The sequence below is a fragment of the Belonocnema kinseyi genome, chromosome 9 (assembly GCF_010883055.1).
Source record: "Belonocnema kinseyi isolate 2016_QV_RU_SX_M_011 chromosome 9, B_treatae_v1, whole genome shotgun sequence".
Taxonomy (NCBI): domain Eukaryota; kingdom Metazoa; phylum Arthropoda; class Insecta; order Hymenoptera; family Cynipidae; genus Belonocnema; species Belonocnema kinseyi.
In genome coordinates this window covers 56,446,929-56,473,685 of record NC_046665.1, presented here as the reverse complement: position 1 = coordinate 56,473,685, position 26,757 = coordinate 56,446,929, and the positions used below count along the sequence as shown (strand labels likewise).

Below are 26,757 nucleotides of genomic sequence, written 5' to 3'. Positions count from 1 at the left end.
GCAACTAGAACTGAATGATTTTATTAGAGATCTTGGATTACCGAAAGACGGCGCTGAAATTGCCGCTTCATTTCTAAAAAGAAGAAATCTTCTAGAGCCAAATACAAAAGTTTAATTCTATCGCGACAGGGACAAAGAATTCAGAAAGTTTTTCGTTAAAGACGAAGAGACGTCTTTAATGTAATGCACTGCCGTTAACGGACTAATGATCCACTTGAAGAAAAATGTGTACAGAGACGAAGAATGGCGACTTTTCATTGATTCGTCAAAACGCAGCATTAAGCCTGTTTTACTGCATAACACGAATACTTACGCTCCTATCCCTATAGCTCACTCAACGGTCATCAAAGAAGAATATAACAATGTTAAAATGCTTCTTGAAAAAGTTAATTACACGAATCACAAATGGCAAATATGTGGTGATCTCAAAATCATAACAATGATATTAGGCCAACCAAAGCCTCGTTGATCCAGAAAAAATTTTACTACCAACCCTCCACATAAAGCTTGGGCTCATGAAGCAATTTGTCAGAGCGTAAGGCAAAGATGGATAATGCTATAAGCATACATCCCTTAAATTCCCTAATGTTTCAGACGCTAAATTGAAAGAAGGAGTCTTTGATGGACCACAGATTCGAATATTGACAAGAGATACTAATTTCGTGAGCCACATGGCGAAAATTGAAATGGACGCTTGGGAAAGTTTTAAAGCAGTAAACGCAAATTTCCTCGGTAACAAAAAAAGTCCAGGCTACGAGAATATTGTTGCGAAAATGATAAGAAACTACACAAAGTTAGGCTGCTTGATGAATTTAAAACTTCACTTTCTAGGTTCCCATCTGGATAAGTTTCCAGAAAATGTTGGTGATTTCAGTGTAGAACAAGGGAAACGTTTTCATCAAGACATAAAAGTGATGGAACAACGATATCAGGGTAGATGGGACGAGGTCATGATGGCTGATTTTTGCTGGATGTTTAAAAGGGAAATGAATTTAGGTGTTAAACGTAAGCGTAACCCTTTGCATCGTTCCTTCGAAGAAAAAAGGACACGTTATAGCAGGCAGAAAATAGACTGAAGTAGGTCTATAAATCACTTGAATTACGATAAAAAGCAAGATAAAATGTAAACACGAAAGATAGTATAAATATATCTCTTAAGTTTAAGAAAAGCAGAGAGAAAAAATTTTTGAATAAAACTCTTCTTCATTTGCATGTTTAAGTTACAGTTCTACATTTTAATTCATACAAACATTGTCAGGTTAATTGAAATGGGGTCAATTCTACTTGTAGTTTTAATTTTCTTGAAATGAGTAATGTGCGTCTAAATTTTTAACCACATGTAGTACAATTAAATGAATTTTATTGTGTTACAGCGGGAACACTTAAGTTAAGATGTGTTGCGTTAAGCAAAATTTCGTTAGGTTCTGTTAAGTTAGATTCATTTGTAGGTTAAGATCGAGTTAACCTATTAAATATAGCACGCATTTAAGGCTGAGAACCGTACGCTTAAATAGCTACACGTGTGGTTGAATTTCATTCGGCTAAGTTAGGTTAGGCCAGGTTTTGTTAGGTTAGGATAGGTTAAACCTCTATGTAGGTTAAGCCGAAGCTGAATGAAACGGTACCGCAAACACAACGGGACAACACAATCAGTTTAATTGTGTTTCGTGCGGTTAGGTTAGGTTAGGTTAGGCTAGGTTAGATTTATTTCTAGGTTAGGCTCGAGTTGACCCATTCAATGTAGCACACATTTGCTACTGGGAAAATATGCTTCCAGAGCTTTACGTGTAGTTCAATAAATTTCTGTTAATTCAGGTTAGGTTAGGTCAGGTTCTGTTGGGTAAAGTTATGTTAAATAAGTTGATATCAGACAAGGGTTGATCCTTCACAGTTGTCGACATGTTTTTGAAAATGTAATAAATTATAACAAAAATTTGTACCTCTTCTTTAGGTGCATAACTTGGGTCTATAAATTTGTTTTCGTACGTTTTGTTGTGTTTCCACAAATTCTTAATTTTTATATCAAAAAGTGATTCATAATAAATTTGCAGCTCTTTTTCAGGTTAACAATTTTTATTAAATCATTTTTTTCGTACCTTTTGTCATTTTTCAAAAATTTTCTTTCATTTTTTATTTTCAGTGTTATTTTTCACGAATAAAACAAAAATTACGCGTTCTATCAAAAAGTGATTATTAACAATTTTGTAGATCTTTTTTGCGATTAGAATTTTTGTTTATTCATCTTCTTTCGTATCTTACATAGTTTGACTACAAAATGGAGTTTTTTATTTTTCATAATTTTTTGTTCAATCAGAATCTGAATTTTAGATTTTTTAAGAAAATCCGAAAAGTGGTTATAATCATATTATAGGGCCATCAAAAAGTAATGTTTTTCTTCTCTTCCTTTTTTTATATCGTGTGTTGTTTGGCCTAAAATTTTGACTTTCGACTGATTTTTTAAATGGTCCCATAAATATTGAAAATACTGTAACTTTTTAAATTTTTGTTCAAAATGGCTGGTTAAAGAACAAGTCCTTTATTTAGGGCCTAAAGAAGTGTGCAAAGATCAATTTGATCCGTTTATTTTTTTTAGAGTTATCGTGTTTACGGACGGACTTATAGTGGTACGAAAAAAACTTCCGTGAACAATTTGATTTTCAGCAGACAATTATTATTCGATTTTAACTTTTTTTTAATGAAAACTAATAACATTTTTCTTTGAACTGTCACGACTGATTAAAAAAAATTTTATGTTTTTTTTTGTTTATACAATAACAAAAATGACAACAAATTTTGACTTTTGAAGTATACCGGTTTTGAAAAGATTCTTCGATTTAATCAAACGTACCTAGAAAACTGCAAGCTATTATCCAAAAAAGATATCTAATAGAAATGCAAATGTTAGGAAATTTATTGAATTTTTTACAAACGAATAAGTGGTTGAAATTGGTTTCGTGGCGATTTGCGGCGATTCGTCACTTGATTCTCACTATATTTGTGCAATTTATGGACAAAAAGAGTCTTTTAGTTCAATTATTGAAATTCAATTAATAATTAGTTATTTTAAAAGCAATTTTCATAAACAAATATGCATATAAGGTATTTTTGATGGAATAAATAAAGTTTTTTCTATGGAATCGATCATATATTAATTAGAAATAAAACCTAAGTATCATATGTGGTCACCAAAAAGAAGTTGATAATTGTTTAAACTACCTTAATTTACAAATACACTATATGGCTATTTTTGGAGGTACGAACTTAACTTTGTCGATGCAGTTAACTACAAATCACTAACTTCTAAATTTTCAACAACATTTTGATAAGAGTAAACAACAATTGTTTAGTCAAATTTTTATCATTTTATGTATTTATAAATAAAATAGTGCTTTTTTCACGAAATTAAGAGACATTTATTTAGCAATATTTTTTCGCTATAAATAGATAGCATTTCATAATTGTTTAACCAAAATTAATTAACCAATGCATTATTTGGCTACATTGCAGCATTTAAAGTTGTTTTTTTGTGTAATGAACTGTGAATAAGACAATTTTTAACTGTTTTGATAATTCGATAACAATCCACTATTTTTATGTTTATTAACAGTGTAGTAACCAAAATTTTCTCGGCTAATGCATTTGTAAACAACAATTTTTTCTTGGTGTAATATAATTTGAATTAAATTAAAACAAAAAATTAATTAAAATTAAAATTAAAATTGACATTAAAATTAAATTTGATGCAATTAAAATTAGCATTTGTTTACTACGTTGTTAATAAAAATAAAAATAGTAGATCGGACGGACAGACAGATAGACGCCACCGTAAAAATTTTATTTTCAGATTCAGGGGATCTCGAAACGTGGTTTTCCGTTGAAAAACTGGTGTTAAATTTCGGACAATTCTAATACTTTCTCAATCATGGTGGCGAGAATGTAAGAACGTCAAAAAGCATTGAGAATTGAGTTGCAGACAGACTCTTTTCCACAAAAAGTGCTTTTGGCTACACTTTTGCCGTTCTCAAAATTTGTGTTCCTTTGTCAACTCTAAAAAATTCTTTATTTTTTAAAAGAAATTCAGAGTGACATGAAAGTGTCTTTTTCAAGTGTTAATTCTCAACCTCACATGACCCAAGGATCAAAATTCCCTTTTCCAATCCCCGCGAGTGCGTGCGCGCATACTCAGGAGTAGTAACTGAAGCGGTATTGATCGGCAATATTTCTGAAAGCGGAAATAATTTTAGATTTCATATACTTACTTCGATCTCTGACAATAAAATAGTGGATGTTGTGATCGGTGTCAGGATCTCTGGCCTGAAGTGTGAACACGTGCGTGTTGGGAGGTGCATTGAGTTGCACGACTGCTTGCATAGGCAATGGCCTGTTAATGAAGTACGGTGGCTCGTCGTTGACATCCTTGACGTTAATGATGACCCGTTGATTATCAGTATCTACATCGTCAATTAACCATTTTATTTAACATTTTTCACTATTTGAACTATTTTTAGCAAAATTATCAATTATCAAAATCTGCACATTTCATGATGTAGCCTAAACACGATTGGTTAATTACTCTAATTGCAGAAGATTCTATGGATTATAGATAATCATTATACACTGTTTGAAATGTTCGGGAAATTCCGCCACATTCGGGACACTAAAATTGGGTTGAATAAACAAAATTTTGGTAGAATCAACTCTAGAGTATGGTTATTATATATAGACATAAAAATATTTGGCTGAGTCAAGAAAATTGGTTGGTTAGTAAAAGTCGGTTGATTACACTATAGCTGTTGTGTGACCCAAGCAAATATTTGAGTTGATCCAAGTAAAACTTTTGGTTGATCCAAGCAAATATTTTCATCGATCCAGGAAAATTGTTAAGTTAATTCAAATTGTGCTTGTCCCGGTCTAAGAAAATATTTTGATTCATTTAGCTGAATGTTGTAGTTCATCTAAACATAAAAGACCTCGCACAAATTCAATTTTTAGCAATTTATTAGTTCATTGACTTACTAAATATCACAAGAAAAGTTAATTCCACGGTAAGCCATTGATAATATAAATCGTACAGGATCGTTCTGTTGTTTTATTAAAAGTCTAGATTGCTTAAATTCGTTTGATTATAATCAAACGAATTTAGATAATTATCTATAAATAATCAAACGGATTCAAGCAATCTTGCTTATTTTGCACACAATCACATAATCTCAAAATTTAAATGAGATTAAAGTCAAATTTAAAATCCTATTTAACGTCCAATAATGAAGTTGATGTGCAGAATTCCTAAAAAGAAAACCAAGAATCCAACGACAAATTTTGGACAACCACCATAAAATGTTCCTATTGATATTTAAAACAAATCAATAAAAATTTTCTTAAAAATGAAAACAAAATTATTTGTTTTTTTTTCACAAAAATAAAAAAGGAAAGAAAAATGAGAAGGCAACTAACCAAATCCCCTTTTTTCTCTTATTTATTTCTTTCGTCTTTTTTATTTTTATTATTAACCAATCACAATACCAGCAAAAAAAAAATGGTAAAGAATGATTTGTCAAAAATAATCACCAACGTTTCGGCACTCATATAGCACCTTTATCAAGGCAAGAAAAATCTAAGCAGGCAGGAAGAACAATGAAATCACGATGCTCTGTCCCTGATACCTGAGAATCAAGAAATTGGTTTCGCTGCTGTTCCTACCTGCTCAAATTTTGTTGTCTTGATAAGGGTGTTGTATGAGTGCCGAAACGTTAGTGACTATTATCATCGTTATTGTTTGGGATTTGATAATAATAAAAATAAAAAAGACGAATGAAATAAAAAAGAGAAGAACAGGGGCGTGGTTGATTGCATTTTCATTTTTCTTTCCTTTTTTTATTATTGCTAAAAAAATAGATTTTTTTCTTTTATTTTTTAGGAAATTTTTTACCTTTTTTCAAATTGCAATAAGAAAAGTTTATCATGGTCGTCAAAATTTGGTCGTTGGATTCTTGGTTTTATTTTCAGGAATTCTGCACATTTGCCTGATCTCAATCGACCCGATTTTCAGATCACTTATTTTGATAAGGATCACCGAAATGTAAACGGATTACATTATAATGTTCTTTTTATGCGACGCCACGAACCAAGAAAATGTGCTGAATCAATACAATATTTTCTAAATCGAACAAAAAGATTCCAAGCAAAATTTTCATTGATTGAAGCGAATGAATTTGTTCAACTGAACACAAATTCTTTTCATTTAAATAAAATTTTTTCTGATACCATCCAAATGCGGTCAAAGAAAATTATTTTGATGAAAGACAAAAAAATTGTCTAGGTGTACAAAAATATTGAAGGAATTAATCCTTAAAGTATACAAACTTGCAAGGGAACATTTTATTTTGACACCTTTTGAAATATTTTTAAATCCATTGAAATCTTTGAAATCTGTTAAAATGTGTTAAAATCCATTTTAATTGGTAAATTACCCCGAAAACCTAGAAATAATTAGAGGACCTATAAATCCTAATCTTCTTTCCTTGAATTGCTGAAATCCATTGAAATCACTTAAAACAGAATTAAACTTATTCCAGAACATATAAATTATATGAAATCCGTTAAATATAACCTGCAGTAAACTTATTTACGACGGTTATCTAAAAATCTTTAAAATCATCAGTATTGTTTTAAATTCCTCAAAATACTTGGAGATTTAATAAAATATCTGAAATCTTAAAAATTTCTTGAAGTACTTAAAAATTTTTGAAACCATTTCGAATTTAATTTATTTTCCGAAGTTCACTGGAAATCTCTTGAAATCACTGCTAAACCTAGAGAATTCTTTAAAATCCCTTTAAATTTAGTATATATCTTTAAATCCTTTAGTATCCCTTAAAATCCCTAAATATGTTAATAATTCTTTGAAATCCTCGGAGATTTAATAAAATCCTTAAATCCCGTAAAATTTTTTGAAACACCTTAAATTAATATATAATAATATAATACGGGAAGATTTAATTTAATTTATTTGCTGAAGTAAACTAGAAATCCCTTGAAACCATTTGAAATCCTACAAAATTCTTGCAAATCTTGTAAAATTTGGAATGTCTTTCAAAAACCTTTAAGAAGCCTTTAGGATCACAAGAAATCTTTAAAATACTTTGAATTCTATAGAGATTGAATAAAATCCTTTAATTTTGTGAAACTCTTTGCAATACCTTAAAATCCCATGAAATCTTTGCAATAGCTATGCATCCTTCGTAATCTTTAAAATTCCCGAAAGTGTTTGGAAATCACGGAAATTCTCTAATATATTTAGTCCGTTTCCTGATGATAAATTTTAAAGAATTTTTCTTTTTTTTTCTCTGCTTTTAAGACACACACCATAAAAATTAACTACTTTTAGTTGAATAATATCCTATTTTATTTTAGGATCGAAATTTATTTAATTTCCCTAAAAATTCTGGTGTAAGAGTTTTATTATTTTGTTGAAAATGCAACTAATATAATTTTTAAAAAATTAATGCTCTGTGTTAAAAATAATGTTTTAAGTTAAACTTCTATATTGAAAATTTATTTTTTTAAGAATCATAATTTTAATAGAAAAATTCTGCTTGGAAATGTAACTATTTTATTGAAAATTTCTTAATTTTTGTTGAGACTAAATTTTTAACTAACGATGTAACTACTCCATTTTTGGTTGACAATCTATATTATTTATTAAAAATTGATCTTTTCTAGCTGCAAATTCATATGTTTTGTTGAAAATGCATTTTTTTAGCGAAAATATATCTTCTTGTTTAAAACATTCAACAAATTCAACAAATTTGTGGAAAATTGATGCAATATCTGAAAATTCCAGTTTTTTGGTAGAACATTAATCTTCTTTGCTGGAAAATTTATATTTTTAGTTGAAAATTCATTTGCTTGGTGGAAATTTAAACTAGCTTAGTAAAAATTGATATTTAAAAAAATATTTAACGCTTTGGATTGGAATGAACGTTTTTGCTGAAAATGCAGTTTTTTTGTTGCACATTTTTTTCCATCTGTTAATTTCACTGTTTTGTTTTTGATCAGAAATGTATCCCTTATAACTTGAAAGTTCAACAATTTGGTAGAAAATTAATGTAAAATGTACAAAATTCGTTTTTTTTGGTTAGAAAATTCAATATATAAATTAACAGAAAATCTTACGTATTTAGAGTGTTTTTGTTGTATTGAAAATGTTACATAAATTAACGTTTATTTAAAGGAATTCATTCCTTCAATACTACGCTACTTTCGCATAAAATAACGATCTTTCTTACGTTTTAATAGAATTTTTAGCTGCGTTACTTCAATTTTGGGGAGGGGGGTGTAAGAAAAAACTACTGTTGTTCAACGAGGGGTGTCTCGGGGGGGGGGGGGGGGGTACCATATAATTGGTAACGTAGTTTATGGGCGATTCCTCATGAATGGTCTAAAATAATTGTTCGTTTGTAATTTTTCTACTTTTTACATTAATTCCTTCAATATTGTTGTACTATTTATTCCAATAACTATAATCCTGTAATTATTTTATAAATAATGATTTTCTAGAATAAAATGGTGACAATCCATGAAATCTTTTGCAATTTTTTGTAGTATTTTTCATTCGTATATTGAATTTTTTGCAATCCCATGAAATCTTACAATCTATAGTCCAAAAATCAAAAATCCTGAGTAATTAACCTCTCGAGCAGAAAGGAAAACGTAAAGAATGCATTTTTACTCACATTGTAATCCTTTGAAAGCCCAGGATGGAAAAAAGCAGAAAAATCAATATTAGTGATTGTTAGTGATTGTGAGCGTAGAAATATGTGGCGGTGTATTTAGCAAAAAATTGTTTTCCATTTTCCGCGAATATTCTACAATTTACGCTGACAAATAATGTATGAGGAAGCAAGGTACCTTTGCAAACGCCCCGATTGTGCAAAACTAACAAAACGGCTTTATTCTCCGTGAAAGGCAGTTTTTAAGGTGTAGATATAGAGACTGCAGGGCAGGGAATATGAAAAGAGCGACAAGAGAGAAACGTGACGCGTGTGCATTGAAAGGACTCCCAAGGAAAACATACGTGAGTCCAAGGAAAAGAAGAAGAAATTCTTAAACTTAAATCAAACGCGTACCACCGTAAAACGGACACAGGACACCGTCTCGATAAATAGAGCAGGAACCGTGCACCCAATAAAAATAAGAGGGTAAATAAAATGCAATCAATAATCCCCCTATACCGTAACCTTTATGTTTCCGCATTTGTATCTGACTTTACAGAAAAGTTTCAGGGGTCAAATTCAAAGCAAAGCTTTTTCAAGAGCAGTTTCGAAATGCTTTTCTTTCATTTTTAATGTTATTGTATAATACTCAATTTGAAAGCACACCGTAACAAAATTGGGGAATTTCCCCCACTCCTTTTAGGTGAAAATAACACCTTTTAGGTTGAAAATATGTTTACCTGGGTAAATGGGAAATTTCTCCACGAAAATTTGATAAATAAAATCAAACATTAGGCTATTTTTCTCAAATAACAAAGGATAAGTGATTCCCAGGAAATTTATGGAACCTCATATAATACGGTACATTTTTTTATGTTGATGAATTTCTCTCCAAATTGGAACAATATCAGATGAAACTTTTGAGATATATTTATGCGATAAGGAAATCGTGATAGGATTTAGGGAAGATTGAAAAATCCCAAAAAAGAAAATTCCCGAAAAAAAATCGAAATTGAAAATTTCAGAAATTAGAAAATTGCCAACAATGTAAAATTCCTAATCTTGATAATTAAAAAATCGTTACATAATAGATTGGTAAATTTAAATTATATAAAAAACTTTTATTTTTTGAACACATTTTTTATTTTATTTTTCATTTCTTGTTTATTAATTATTAAAACAATTTTTTTAATATCCAAGACTGTGGAATTGCCAAACAGGGAAATACGTGAATTATAAAATTCCTGAATCTATGCAATTAAAATATTGTTGAATAATGAATAAATAAATCGTAAATAATATAAAATAATATTATTTCATGAACATATTTATGTTTATTTTATTTTTAATCTAAGCAATTTTGTTTGAAAATTATGTATCATCGGGAATTTTTAAATTATTTAATATTACAAACTGCCGCAATTTTTATTTTTGAAGAATTTTTTAAATCGAAAGCTGTATATATAAGTCATTTTTATAATTTTGGAAATTTTCTATTTAAAAAATTCTCTTTTCGGAAATTCTCGATACCTTAATTTTTCTGTATTTTTCAGACGTCTAATGATTTATTCAAAATACATATTTCAAAATATTGTACAATTTTAGATAATACTGTAAAATACAATTCTAAAATAATCTAAATTTTATTCATTTTGTCAATTTCAAAGTTACATACATTAAATTGCATATTGACTTATTGAGAACAGCTACTAGGAGTTCTCTAAAAATATATTTTTTATCAGTATTTTTTAATTAATAATAATATAATAATAAACGAGAAGAAAAACTTGATTTAAAACTGTAGTAAGAACTTTATTTTTATCTCTAAAAATGTTAATAATCCTTTCTTTTGTTTCCGTGGGCATCTTAAGATACTCTCTACGATAATTTGGGAGTTTTCGCCAAAATTGGGACAAAAAAAACCACAAAAAAGTAGAGATTTTCAAAACAATATTTGGAAAAACTTCCCACCATCCACAAATTAATCCATAAAATTTTTTGGGAATTTCTTTAATGTAACTGTTAAACTACTAAAACTTTTTCCATTTTTTTGGAAAATATTCCCCAAAAGAAAAAAGTCCACACCATTATTGGGGAATGCCCCTCCCCTCAAATATTTTGGGAAAGTTCCCCAACTTGCAGAAAATAGCCCACTTCTCAACAGAGGAATTTCTTTTAAAATATTTGACATAAATTTCCCAACTTTATGGAAATATTCTACGTCATTATTGGGGAATTTCTCCGAAAATTTGAAAAAATATTCTCCAACTAGTAGGAAATATTCAAAACCATTATTAGAGAATTTTTCTAACAATATATTTGAAGGAAATTTCCCCAAACTTTAGAAAGTATGCTACATCATTATTGGGGAATTTTCCCTAAAATATTTGGGAAATTTTTCCCAACTTGCAGGAAATATTCCACACCATTATTGGGGTTTCCCTTCAATATTGTGGAAAATTCGACAAATTTTTAGATATACTCCCAAAGATCATGGAGAAATTTTCACCAAAATATCATCGGGAAAATTTCCCAACGACGAATATTTTCCGATAGCCTTAACGGCTCTCGAGATAATCAGAAAAAAACGAAATAATGAACTTTTCTGAACAAAGCTTAATTGACTTTCTTTGTTTTAAAATGCTTAAGGAAACTGAAAAAGAAATTCATTCTAGTATTCACCTTTTTTGAAATATAGTACAAATCAAAAAATGGTAAGGCGTGAAGAAAAGAAACTTTTTTCCCTCTTTTTGAAAATGCATAGATTACTAACGAGAAGTATACACATTTCAAGAAATTGCTGCAATTAAAGTTTGAACCTTTAAATTGATTTTCATTCACATATTTTTCTAATGCTGTATTTTTCCAAATGATTAATATAATTTACATTTCTTGAATAATTCTGATGAGGGCTTTTTCAAAATACACCGGACAACTTTTTAAAAAGTTGGAAATTACCGAAACGTTTAACTTATATTTGTCTGTTTTTATTGTAACTGACCTTTCTAATCGACGACTGATTGAGTGATCTAACAGAAGTATGATTACCTTATTTTAATATTTGCTATTGTTTTCGAAGTATATCCACACGTATGCATTTTTTAAAATTACAATTTGGCTGTCTCTTTAAATACATGTGAGGTATAATTTTTCACTACTTTTAAGTGATAACATCATTAGAAATAGGAACTTGGATATTTTAAAACTACTTTTGTAAAATTATTGCCTTTTTGAGTACAAATTTTTTTTCTGCAAAATATCGTAAAGACCTGAAAATTAAAAAAAATGTACTTGTTTTTAATCTTTTATTTTAGAAAAATCAAAAAGTGTTAGGAAATAATTAAAATGAAAACTTGAACTCTACACTTTGACCATTTCACTAAATCAAAATAATAGAAACCAAATTTTACTTTAATTCATACAAAAGCATGAAATTTGGCGTGTAAAGAATCAAGTGTTTTTTTGTTAGAAAAAGAGCATTTTTGAGTTCCGGAAGAATCATTGCCATGTTGTTAATTTTCAACATTTTCCAATTTTTCCTGTGGATTTTAAAAGAGAGAATAATCCCTCAGAATAATTTAAAAAGAAAATTTAACTATCTTAGTTGAAAAAATTATTTAAAGAAAATTCGAGAAAAAAAGGAAAATGTAATGTCTTATCTTTTTAGTTTCATTTTTTTGGCACGAATTATTTCGAATAAGCAATATGTTACTTTCTGAAGATAGTCTTACGTTTCCCCAATTATTTGAACAATTCATTATTTTTTATAACTATCTTATTTGAAAATAATCCTAAAAATTTTTTGTTTTTCTACAATTTATTCAGCTTCTGACGATTCTTAAGATAAAATACAATGATAACCAATAAATATTAATAAACAACATTGTTTAAAAAATTTCTTATTTTAAATTATTTATTTGAAAATCGCTGCCAATTTATTAATTTTCAACGCTTCAAACATTTACTGTGGATTTACAAGAAGAAAAAATTCCTCGCTAGAATAAAAAATTTTAATATCTTCATTATTTGAGACAATACAGCAATTTAAATAAAGTGTTGAAAAAATGTAAAATTCAGTGTGCCGTGCATTTTCAAAAAGAGGCCAAAGATTGTTTGTTTTTTTCTTTTTACCCTGTTCTTGTTTTCAGTATATTTCAAGAACGCCTTGCCTTTTATGCTTAAAAAAATTAAACAAATGAAAATCAGGTTCGAATGCAGCGAAAAAAGCTACTTAGAAAAATATCTGTTTTATTCAACAGATTTTGTTGATATTTTTTTGTTCAGTGTAATGTGTACCAAAATATTCTTAAAGATTATCTTATTACTAATGTGTTGAATTTTTTTGTCAATCCTTAGATATAAAACAATGTTAGTTCATTTACAGACCATTTTTTTATCATAACAAAATGCAAATATTTTAATTGCGGCTGTATAAAATAATATTCTTTATCAAACTGATTAAACTAATATTTATAATTAAAACTTTTCATCACATCTCTGCTTGTAACATAACATTAAACTATTCCCCTAAAATCTGAAATTTTCTCTTCGTTAATGTAAAAACTTTTTGAGTTAGTAATAAAACCGGAAATTAATGAGGCCTTTTAAAACCTGAAGTAGTTTATTACGAGAAGATTCTAACGAAGATAAAAATTGCTGAAGGGAGAGTAAATGAAGTACCGAAACTTTTCAGGGTACTTTAAAAGTCAAAGAGCTAATTAAAATCTAAAAAATTTAAATACCCATAATATGTAAATTTCATCATTTAATCTAAAAATTCAGAAAAATCTTTATGTGCTATCAGAATCGAAAACCATCTTTAAAAAATACCATAATATAAATTACCTGCATTGTGAATCGTAACCCAAAAATCAATCGTCTTCTCAGGGCCCAGTTCTTCGTAGTCCCACTTTTGTTTGACCCGAACCGACCCATTAGACCCCACTGTGACCCATTTGTTCTCATCTCTAATCTTATAGGTCTCTCGCTCAGTTTCCTTTTCAAGATAAAAAGCAATCTTGCCCTCAACATCTCCATCAGCTTCAGTAAATTCTATCTTTTTGGTAGGCCTCACAGCTCTAGTCACTCTTCTCTTCTGAATCTTATGAACCTCTGGTTCAGGTGGCGGAGCAGTCAGAAGTCTAATAACCACCCTCGCAGGTGCATCAGAAACCTTGCTAGGAAATCGAAGATCATGAGCCTCAACCAACAACTGCCACTCTTCATCTTCATCAGCAGCAATATTTGGTTCTCCAGCTAACAAAAGTTCTCCAGTTTGAGGAACAACGATTACCAGATTACTAGGAGTCATCAGTTTATAAGCCACCTTGTCTCCATCAGCATCAGTAGCCAAAACCTTTCCAATCGTTGAAAACCTGTTCCACTGGGGCACAAGGTCCTTATCCAAAGTCTTCAGATTCGTTGGTGAGATTTCAAAAGTGTAAACGACATTTTCAAAAATAGGACTGTTGTCATTTTCATCAACAACTTCAACAGCTCCGCTGACTGTTGAAGTGCTGATGAAATCTTTATCCGAAGCGTTAATAACAACATTGTATGATCTTTTTTTCTCTCTATCTAGTGGTTTGGCTGTGACTACTTTGACACCTTGCTTGTGGTTCCTAAGAGTAAGATTAAATCCAGTTTCTTTGGAGATCGTGTCAATCAAGGCAAAGGGCCTTTCTCCATCTTCTTCTAGAAGGATTGTGTAGTGAACTGGAAATTTTCCTCTAGCTTTCAAAACTGGAAAACCTTCTACTAAGGTTCCTGGTGGTGTGTTTTCGAGGACTTGACCTTCTCCTAGATGATCGTGGGAGAAGGTCAATATATTCCTTCGATTGATGACATAGAGGTGAAGGTCATGAGTCTCAGTCTTGTTTGCAAGCTCTTCGAGGACTATGAGATTCACTGGTCGGTTGACTAAGGGACTCAGATCTGATGTTGTCATGACGATTCCATTGTCCAGGACGGTGAAGTACCTGGAAAAGCCAGTCTCCAGTAATTTGAAGTTGGAGTTGTGCTTGCCGCCCTGGAAGTGCGTCACCTCGAAGCCAGGGTAGACATCGTGGGGCAAAACAGCCACCTTGGCTCTGACACTCGATGCTAGTAGGAATACAGTGACGGCTAGGCACCACATCCTGCGCCAGTATCCTGGATTCTAGGAGCCTTTACTAGAGCATGAGTGCTGAATTCTTCTGAAAATAAAAAAAAAAGATTTTTAGTACATAAATAACCAATTCAAGCTTAATAAGAAATCCCGATATCAAAATTTCCTGACTTTCCTTGTTTTAAAAGGATGTTGTATTATCATCAGAGGTAATTACTATCGATTCAGTGTATATGTCATTCCACAATATGTGTCGATAGAGTTCGAAACTATCGATAAAGTTAACTCTTAAAATAACAGAAAACACTTAACGTCATTCACTAGATGGAAAATAAATTTCAAAATCTTTAATTATATTTTTCCAAAAAAAATATCTTCTCACTTCTCTTCATCTTTTTTCAGCAATATATACTTTTCCTCTCTTATCTTTAACTAGTTATTCATTTTCCCTCACAGATATAAATTTTTCTTTCAGATTTAGAAACAACCTTTCAAATGAACTTTTAGCCAAATAGTTGAATTTTCAACTAAAAAATCATATCAATTTTTATGTAAAAGGGTTAATCTCTAATCAGAAAAATAATGGTTAATTAATAATAACCAAATAATTGAATTTTCAACCAAACAAATAAATTTACAACAAAGAAGATTAATTTTCTAACAAAAAAGAGAAACTTTAAATGAAATTATAGAGTTTTCAACGCAAAATGATCATGTTTGAACCAAAAAGGAAATAATTAAATCCTCAGTTAAAACAATCAATTTTCTGAAAAAAAGTTAATTTACAACAAAATTGTTGAGTTTTTAAGCAAAAAATAGATTTGCCACGAAAAAGTTGCATTAAATTTTGAACCCTAACTTTAAAAAACATTTTTAAGAAAAAATAATATATCAACTTATTCAATTTAAAAATTAATTTTCAAGCAACAACATAAAAATTTCAAAAAAAATTATTAAATTTTGAACTAAAGAAAAGTATTTTTAAAGCTTAAGATAAATATTAAATCCAGAAGATTAAGTTTCTACTAAAAAGATGTGTTTTTAACAAAATAGTTAAACCCTTAAATAAAAAAATGACTTTACAACAAAAATAGTAAATCTTCAACCATAGAAATTAATTTTTAATCAAATAGTTGAAATTTTGACAAAAACTATTAATTTCTTATCAAAAAATGAAATTCTTAACTAAAAAAGATAAATGCTTGACTAAAAATAGAAAAACGGTGTTTTACGCAAAAAAAGCTTATTTTCAAACAGAAAAATGCGAATTTTCAAACAAATAAATGAGTTTACAACTAAAAATATAAAGTTTTTTCAATTAATAATATTTCTTTTTTAGCAAAAACAACGAATCTTCAAAAGAAGATTAAATTTTCACCAAGGAAAGAACATTTTTAAGCAAGCGGAATTTTCAATCATAAAATTAAAATCTTCCAAAATCTGCAACAGTTAAATATTTTGTTAAAAAAAATCATTTTTAATAAAAAGAGAAGATTTTTTAACGAAAAAATTTTTAGCCGAAGAAATGCATTTTCTACCATAACAAGATTAATTTTCAACCACATAGTTGAATTTCTAACAGAAAGCAATGTATATAAAAAAATGGTATACTTAGGTTTTCAGTTAAAGGAATTATTTTTAATAAAAAAATAAAAGTTTCAAACAAAATAGTTAGATTTTCTCACAAAGAAATGAATTTTCAACCTAACAGATGAATTTGAAACTAAAGAGTTTAATTTTCTACTAAAAGAGATGAATTTTGATCAAAATACATAACTTTTCAAGAAACTAAATGGTTAAACTTTAAAAAAGAGATTAATTGTAAACTGAAAGAAAGAATCCACAAAAATTAATTTTTTAACAAAATGTTTAAATTCTCAAGCAAAGATATTTATTTTCTATGGAAAATCTATAATTTTCAGGAAAATAGATGAATCTTTAACTAAAAAAGATAAATTTGTAACCAAAAAGAAAATACAGTGAAACTCTTCTATAGCACCGATTGTGGGGCTGACGGTAGGTAGGAACTAACTCATTATAGCCCGCTGCGCTTTTGTTTGTTCATGCTTGAGTGCTCGCCTGAGCGACAACCGCAACCCCGCGTACGTTGCGCAGCTCCTCTTACACCTACCTGCGGCGCGGCTTCAATTCTAGGAAGGGCTCTAGAAAGGAGGACTATTGAAGGGTTTCACTGTAGTTAAATTCCTAGTTAAAACATTAATTTTCTTTCAAAAAAATGAATTTTCGACGATATAGTTAAATTTGTAATATATTAAGTGTACGTGAATGAATATAATATATGAATTTTTAACTAAAGAGTTGAATTTTGAATTAAAGAAGATAAAGTTTTAACGAAATTTGGAATACTTAAATTTACAATTTGAAAAATAGATTTTCATTTAAAATAGTTAAGTAATAAATAAATTTTCAACGAGGTAGTTCTACTTTCCACTAAGCAGCCGCATTTTCAACAAAAAATGGAGTTTTTACGAAAAGATATGAGATTTTGCACCAAAAAGACGAAATTTCAATTAAAAGAGTTAAATTTTTAACAAAACAAGATTTTTCAGTCAATAAAGAAAAAATTTTCATCTAAAATTTTGAACTTGTATGTCAAAAAGACGAATATTCTACAAATCATTTGGTGACCTTAATTAGATAATCAAAAGATCATTACGATCTCGAAAAACAAAAGATCGCTGGAACAAAATGATCTGCAACAAAAAAAACTAGAAAAAATTGTTGGTTGGGACAACTAATAAAGTAATTGAGTTAACTATTTTTATTTATAAAAATGGTAGCAGATGTTCTTACTACTTTACTTGTTGTCGGAACAACTTCCGATGGTATGTATAAATTTTCAGGTAAGCCCCAGGAATAAATTTTATTTTTAAATTAGATGAAAATGCTCCAGTGCGTTTATCCGAACAAAGATAAAATGTATCTGACGAAAATATTTATTTGACATAATCTGATATGTCAAACGGCTTCGTCTAGGTTCACTGGAACAATTTCCTCCATAAATTTTAAAATCCTCTCGGTATTCATTTTTTAAATTGGCTCATTTTATTTAAATTATGTTAACCAAAAAATGAATCACCTAGACTTACATAATACGTAGGTTGCACTTAGGTTAGTTTATACTTTATAGAGTTTGTTTACAATTTTTGAAGTCTTTATCAGGGTCGACAGAAACTAAAGATTTGTTTAACAAAAGTAAGGAACTAAACTTGGCTGAGTGTTCAGCATAAATTATAAACTATCCAAAATGCAGTCTATGTATTCTTTAAGTGTAGGTAATTGATTTTCTGGTTAAAATCATTCAAATAAAATGAGACGATTAAAAAAATTAATACCGCGACGATTTTAAAATTTATGCAGGAATTTTTTTCGGTGAACCTAGACACCGTCGTTTGAGATGTCACATGTCAAATGATTTTTTTCGTCAAATAAATTCTATTTTCCGTCAGATAAACGTACTGCATCATTTTAATCCAATTTAAACATAAAATTTATTCCTGGAGTTTACTGTGTACTAATTCAATCAGTAAGTCTTACTAATAAACTAGTAAGTCTTATAATGGAATTATTCATTCACAGTACTTAAAGCAGTATTAAAGAAGTACTTAAAGGACTTGGAACGGTTTGTTACCTCATTAAACTGGTTAATTAGGTTTACATTTGAAGTAGTTGTCAAAGATTATACCATCTTTACTAATTAAAAGGGTGTTGTCCTAACCAACCACTTTTTTCAGTGCACTGAAAAAATTGGGAATAGTCCTAACTACTACTAGTAGTAGTGAAGAAGTACTTAAAACACTAACGGTGAATTGTTGATGCACAAACCTCGTTACTTAGTTTTACCATCAAAATGGTTGTTGCACCTAATACCATCTCTACTAATAAAAAGCGTGTTGTCTGAACAAACCACTTTTTTCGATGCACTGTAAAAAATTGGTAGTAGGCCCAACTAGCAAGGAGTACCTAAAGCAAGAATGGAATATGTTGGTGCACAAAACTGGTTAGTTAGTTTCACCATCAAAATGGTTTTCATAGCTAATATCATCTTTACTAATAAAAAGGGTGCTGTCCCAACTAACCACTTTTTTCAGTGCACTAAGAAAATTGGTACTAGGCCCAACTACTACTACAAGTAGTAGTAAAGGAGTACCCAAAGCCCTAATAGCCATTTTTGTTGTCGCACAAAAGTAGTTAGTCAGTTTTGCCATCAAAATAGATGTCGCAGCTGATACCATCTCTGCAAATAATAAAAAGTACGTTGTTCCAAAAAACCACTTGTTTCAGTGCACTTAAAATACAAGTAAGCACAAGTACTTTTTCTTGTAAAATATGTCGCTGCTACTCTATTAGTTGGCATAACCATTTTGCATTTTGTTGTGACAGCCCGCATTGTAATTCCAACAAATCGAATACTAACACCAATCAGCAAAATAGTTGAACTAATAAAGTGGCAGCTGAATATTTTATACATCCAAGTAGTTGGGCCTACTACCTTTTTTTGCACTATGTACTAATAAGAATCCTGTTGTCCTAACAAACCGTTTTTTCAGTGAATGATCCATTTTTTTTATATGCTAGGATAATTAATAAAACTGACATTGAAATGGTAGTTTATTTATTTGTAGAACTTAGTAGGTTAAATGGCCAATGTTCGGTTTTCAAGGAGGTTAAGCGAAAATAGTGAGAATCAGACTGACAATATTCACACAAATATCGATGATGCTGATAACATTCTAGCAGAATATTCTGCGAGAGTTGCCCATTATTCAAAGCCGATTATGCTGAATATTATGTAATATGCATGCGTAAACATAATCTCTGTTACATACATATTTTCAACCATGTTTTATTCACGATACTATTCTAGTCGAACTTTTGCATTATTAAATTACATACCTTGTAAATCTGAGTGTAAAGTCTCAAAAGAGTTTTCTTTCATATTAACCAATTCTGCGGACTTCGCATGGAATTATTTTGATACTCTTGGCGAATGAATCCAGAATTTATGTGATCATTATTTTTAATTAGGACAGAAATGATATAAAGTTGTTTATAGATTCGGATTTATCACGAAGAACTATCTACGGCAATAACATAGCTCAATGTATAGATAGGATATCACAGTTAAAGTTTCAATTTTTGACCTACTTATATGTGACCTTTCTATTTTTTCACAGAAGAAAACAGAAGATAAACTTTACATCGATTTCTGATGAAAGATTCGCTGCAATAAAAATTAACTTTACAGGATAGACTTTGACCAAATATAGTTTAAACTTTCTTTTGTTTTTCCATGACAACACACGTGTTTTGAAAAACCTGAAGTTGTCTGAATAAAACCTTATTCCTCTAAAAAATTTCCTGCAACAAATTTTATCATTACTTTATTCTGTTTTCAGGAACCTCACAAATCCCATAAAAAATACATAAAGTACTATATTATCTTAATTATTTCTTTAATTATTGCAGACATTAGGGGTCATGCATAAATTACGGGGGCGAGGTCAAAATGTTTCTTACGTAAGCTATTTTCGAATCTCCGAATCACTGAAAAACAAAAGTTAAAAAGACTTTATTCTGAACAGCAAAGCGCACTCTAGTCTTTTTGGATTGAAAATTCAACAATTTGATTGGCATTCTTTTCCCATTTTGTTTTGAAAATTTATAACTTTTTGTAGAAAATTCATCTTTTTCTGTTAAAACTGTCATTGAGTAGTTCAAAATGATTCTTTTTCGGTTGTTTAGAGAAAAATTAGTTTTATTGGTAGAAAATTTAACTGTTTTGTTAACAATATGTTTTATCTTTGGTAAGAGTAAATTTTCCTAATGTGAAATTTCACCATTCATTTTTTATACGAAATGTATATTTTTTTAGTTAAAAATTCAACTATTTGGATCAAAATTTATGTGTTTTGGTCAAAATTCGAATTTTTTGGTAAAAACTTACGAGTACTTCTCTTGATTGAAAATGTATGTATTCTATAAAAATTTGGCTCTTTGGTATAAAATAAATCTTTTACATAAAAACACAACTGCTGGCTTTAAAATTCATCTATTTTCGTTCCGGATTCCCGAACCTTATTGAAAATTCACCCTTTTCGGTTAAATTCAACCTTGTTTAGATAAAAAGTTAAAATATTGGTTTTGGCTGAAATATCAACTATTACATTTTTTGTTAACAACACATCATTTGAGGTTGAAAATTCAAAGAATTGGTTGAAAATTAGCTTTTTTTTTAATATTGACCAGCTTTAGTTGAGGATTCAAAGTATTTTGTTAAATTCTGCTGCAACGTCTCTCAGGTATCCCCTGGTGATATTCAAAATTGCTTTCTCCAGCGGCGTACGTAGGGTTTTGTTTATATACCATTGTTTTTGTTATGAACAATTTTGTAACGATTTTTCTCATTCGATTTTTAACTTGTTCAAAAGTGCCCCATGTATCGAAACAAATCCTGCGTGCCTCTCTTGCTGTTGTTCTATAGAATCGAAAAAACTTTGATTTTTGGATCCAGGTCAAAAATGTTCAGAGTTAGGTTTCCGGCCGTGGATACCTTAAAAAAAGGCGCCGACGATGAAATGCTGCGTAGCCGCCATTATGTAATAAACGAATTTGAAAAAAATATTCTCTGCACTTTATTATTACTATTATAAATCCCATTTTACAAAATTTTGATTGATGTCTTTATTGAGCCAAAAAAAATTCCCGAAATATGCCTATTTTTTCGTGCTCTACAGTGGTTTAAGCCCTTTAAAAAACATGTTTTAAATATTCGGCATAAAATACTTTCTAGCTACCTCCAATTATTTTTTTTTTAATATGAAAAAATAGGGAATCATTTTCTCACCAAAAGAAAGGAATTTCAGATTTCAAGTTTTAGAAAATCAAAAGCAAAAGATTTCACGAGGCACTCTAAGTCTAGTGTACGTGCTTCAAAATGTTAGCAATGAAAAGTAAATTATTCACGGCCCCTGACTAAATATAATTGTGAAAAATCAATCTGATTAAATTACCGAGGAGCAAAGTATTGCAGTAACCACGTTACAATTCATTCAAGTCCCACTTGAACTACTGACCATGCAACGCGCCACATAAACGAATTACAGAGGATCGACAATTACAAATTACTAATCGCAAATTACTACCTTCGCACGAGCGTATACGTGGCTTGAAATTGCGAATTGCAAAGTGCCAGTTAGCAGTTACGCTCCGAGTATGAGGTACAATTATAATGGTTACCGGTACACGACACCACGCACCGGAAATAAGAACCGGCGCGTACGAATTTACTATTGTTATTTAGTAACCCTTCGTTCCGTTTTATTCCATTCTCGACAGCAGAGACCGGATGTGAGGTCAGCCGCGGCTCGTTTAAGTCCGGAGCAAGCGCTGAGCGAGCCGAGAATGACGCCAAGGGGGAGAGCGAGAAAGAAGGCAAAACAAACTGACAATAATAATAATCCTCATAAACGCGCCTCTCTTCATTGCCCAAGGGGAACTTGAGGCTGGGTCGACGCTGAAGATCCAGACGAGGGAGAGTCACCCAGAGGTACCCCGAGTTACCAGACGGAAAGGGAATCGAGAGAATGAGAAGGCATAAGGAAAAAAGGGACAAAAGGGCAAGGCATTGGGAAACCAACACAGACAGAGGAAGGCAAAAGGATACTTTATTAATTACGAACGCCTCAGGCGCCTTGCCACTTAGGCACGAGTTAAAAAAAACTTCAATAGCAGGCCAATGAGACGCCAACTAGACTCCAGCTTCTCAGAAAAGTCTCAAGCAAGAGAAGAATTCTAGTTTCAATTTCTGAATAAGATTCTTTGTGGAAAATTCCTTATAAATTCCTTTCTTTGAGATATTTTCGAGGATATTTTAAAATCCCTTAGAATGATTGAAATCCTCAGAAATGCGATAAAATCAATCGAAATCTTTAAAAATATGCTAAAACTTTATCAGTCCCTTTTCCTTCCATGTCTTCCGAAATTCGAAGAAATTTCTTAAAACCCCAAGAAATTTTTTATAAATACTTTAAAATCATTTAAATCCTTGGAAATTCCTGCGAAATTTTGTAACCACTTAAAAATTCCTTGGAATATTTGAAAATATATTTGGAAATAACCTACAATATTTTAAATAATTTGAAATATTTTGAAATCCCTGGAGATCTTCAAAATTTTTGAAAAAATCATTCAAAATATATAAGATTATAAGGGCAGGTATTTTTAGCCCATTTCAGTATTTATTTGGATTCAAAAACGCTATTATATTAATTCTATTTAATTCAGGGCTCTGAAGCCCTGCTCTCACTTTTATTATTATTATTACACCATTAAGCCATTTCCCTTTCGGGGTAGGAGTGACTCACTCGGCAGGGGAAAGGAGTAGTGTGTGGAAGGGATAGAGATTTTTCAGATTGATCCAGAATTCTCGTGCTATTTAAGTAAATAACACGTTCGTTCCGCAACACTGCTCCGACCCAGGTTGCTGATCAATCTCTCTAGCAATCACCCCAAGCGAAGAACCTCACGAAGTCGTTGTGTAAGGTTCCCCACTTGGGTCCATTAATAGCCAAGGTCTTTGTTTCAGGCGTCATTCACTCTACTGACACTCTTTTTATTAACTATTTGCCGCAATACTTTCCTGCCTACTTGCATTCCAAATAAAACATTAATGAAATTGCACTATTACAAAAATAAAAAAATCAACTGAAATGGGCCAGACAGACGTGTCCTAATATATTTTGAAGCATTTTAGTAAATTTCAATACAATATTTACATTTTTCCAGTCATAAACAAGACGAATATTTAATCTGAAAGAAAGAACAAAAATGTAGTAGTGAGATTTTCAAACAAATAGTTTGGCTTTTCAAGCCAAAACACGAAGTTCTTAGAAGACAGTTGAATTTTCAAAACAGCAAAGTTGAATTGAACAAAACAGATAAATTTTCGACCAAAAAAGGTGACTTAGTAAAATAGTATAGTTTTCGACAAAATAATTAAACTGTCAATCAAATAGTTAAATTTAAAAAAAAATGGTTGAATTGTTAACAAACAGGATTCATTTTTCACCCCAACAGGCGAATTTTTAACAAAATATTTCAGTTTTCAAGCTATAAAGTCGAATTTTGCAGAAACAAGTGGGATTTTAAATCGAAAAAGGAGAATTTTTAACAAAAAAGTTAATTTGGAATAGAAAAGGTGCATTTTCAACAAAATAGCGGCGTTTCCAAACAAAAATGGAATCGATAAATTTTCAGTTAAAAAAAAGCCGTTTTTAATAAAGAAGAAAGAATTTTCAATCAGTTGAATTAAACTAGGAAAAATTTTTTTTAACAAAATAGTTCAATCCTCAACCAAAATGAAAAATTTTGATCAATGTCAGATAAAAAATTACTTTTTAACAGCAAAAAAAACGATTTTCCAACAGAATGGTTACAATTTTTAAAATTAATACTTTGATTTTTAAACAAATGATTTAACTGTCTAGCAAAGTAGTTTCATTTTCAATCAAAAATATATAATTTCTACAAAAAAGTTAATTTTCAATCACTTAGTTTAATTTCTGCCAATTTATTTGAGAATTTCAACTAATCTGTTGTCTAGCTGTTTCTTTTTTGTTAAAAAATAATTTTTATATGAAAATATAGCTATTACATTTTTATTTAAAAACGGTTCCTTCATAAGTTGAAAATTTAAATATTTAGTACAAAATTGATTTCTTTAGTTAAAATGTTGTCCGTTTTTGTAGAAAAGGAATCTTCTTGGTTCAAAATTTAATCATTTTGGTTCAGAATTGAAGTACTTGGTTGAAGATTCAACTATTCTGTTGAAAATTCAACTTTCTTGATTTACAGTTAACTTTCTTGTTGGAAATTTTTCTTTTGCGGTTTAAAAATGAATTTTTTTCGAAAACATTCGATTTTTTTCGAAACCTGAACTAGTTTATTACAAATTCTTCTATTTGTGTAGAAAAGTAATCTCATTTGTTGAAAATTCATCTATTTGTGTAAGAATTCAACTACTTTATTAAAAATTCGTTTTTTGTTAACAAATTCAAGTATTTTGTTTAAAATTTAATTGTTCTGTTAAAAACTTAACTATTTTCTTAAATTCACGCCTTCTTGGTTAATAAATCAAAATAATAATTATATCTTTCTCCATATTTTGTTCAAGTTTTGTTGTTGTATTTTTTGGGAAATAAAAAAGTTTCTGAATAAAAACTTTTTCTTATTTTGCATTTATAATTAAATAAATTACTATAGTTACATTTCATATAAAGTTGGATGTTCATTTCAATTAATTAATTATGAGTTTTGGTTTCTATCACCGTAACAGCCTTGGGCGTCAAAATTAGGCCTGGTTTACTTTGGACTCGATGGCGAACTAATTTTACAGATATTATTTTCGAGAAGAAAATAAATTGATAATTAAATTCCGGTCACGCTTTTTTCAATAAATACAAAAATCTTGGAGTTTTAGTGAGATGCATAGTAATTAAGTCTATGATCTTCAAAAGTTGCGTGTCATAACTCATGTAACAGCTTCAGCAGTGAGGGTGTTGGGGAAAATATTTCTATCCGTCAATCTATACAATAAAATATGGCATAAAAAGGTTATAAGAACATCAATATTGATTTAATTAAATTAGTATTTTAATACATCTTTCACCACTACATTACAAATATTAAAAAAAAGTTTTTTCACAAGTTTTGAAATTCCTACTACCCCTAAAATTATTTAACATTTTCCATGTCCATTAGATTTAGCACTATTTACTAAATATAAGTAATCCATTGAATTTGCATGAGATATTGAAAGAGCATTGATTATGCTCTGAATATTTCTACGTCTAAATAATAGAAACAAATAGAAATATTTTTAATAGAAACAAATGTACTTTTAACAAGTTGCATCCTCAAACAAAAAGAAGAAATTTTACCCAAACAAGAAATCTTTCTGACTAAAAGGCAAGTTTTTTTCAAATATTTGTAACATCCGTTGAGTTTCCAGCTTGAAACATTTTTTTTACCAAAAAACCGAAAGTTTAACAAAAAATTGAAATTTTCCACAAAAAAGTTGAACCATAAAAAATTACATTTAAAAAAAGCAGTAAAACTTTTAAGGAAGTAATTTAATTTCTAACAAAAAAAGATTAATTTTTAATCAAACAGGTAAATTTTTAATCAAAAGAATAAATTTTCTACCACGAAGATTAATGTTCTACCAAAAAAGATGAATTTTCAACAAACTACATCAATTTTTTACTAAATTGATAAATTTTGAAGTAAAAGAAACTCATAAATTTTATACAAAACAGTTGAATTTTTAACCGGAAGATATGATTTTTCAACATGAAAGTTTATTTTCTACTACATAGGTAGATTTTCATTAAAAATTTTAACTTATAATACAATTAATACAATTCAACCAAATAGTGAATGAAACCAAAAAAGACGAATTTTCAATAAAATAGTTTAATCCTGAATCAAAAGAGATTAATTTTCAACCAGGTAGTTGTGATTTTTAATCAAAAAATATGCATTTTCTAATAAAATAGAGGAATATTTTACCTAAAAAAACGATTCTTTAACGCAAATAATGAGCTTTTAACATATTTTAATAATTTTTAACTAGAAAAGGCCATTTAAAAATTTTAAACATCAATTTTTAACAATGAAGGGAATAGTTTAATTTTTAGTTAAAAAAAATTAATTATCGACCATAAAGAAAAACTACATATTTTTAACAAAATAATAAAATTTGTAACCAAAGAGAACAATTTTGAACTGAACCTATAGATCTTAAAAACAACTCTAATTTTCATCATAAGAGTTCAACATTCCACCCAAAATATGATTTTTTGCAGAAGAATAGTTTTCTAAAAATACGAATTACTTAAATTTTCAACCAAAGAG

At 29.6% G+C, this 26,757-nt stretch overlaps 1 protein-coding gene across 1 annotated transcript in view; it reads right to left on the bottom strand.

The window, feature by feature from the left end:
- The window catches only part of LOC117179435 (neural-cadherin), a 392,316-nt gene that overhangs the window by 260,847 nt on the left and 104,712 nt on the right, over positions 1-26,757 (bottom strand). Inside the window, exons 2-4 of the mRNA XM_033371218.1 lie at positions 13,560-14,908; positions 8,736-8,744; positions 4,260-4,451 (exon numbers count right to left, since the gene is read on the bottom strand). Coding sequence (XP_033227109.1) covers positions 4,260-4,451; positions 8,736-8,744; positions 13,560-14,850 — 1,492 coding nt within the window. The 5' untranslated portion in view covers positions 14,851-14,908. The remainder of the gene's footprint in view (positions 1-4,259; positions 4,452-8,735; positions 8,745-13,559; positions 14,909-26,757) is intronic.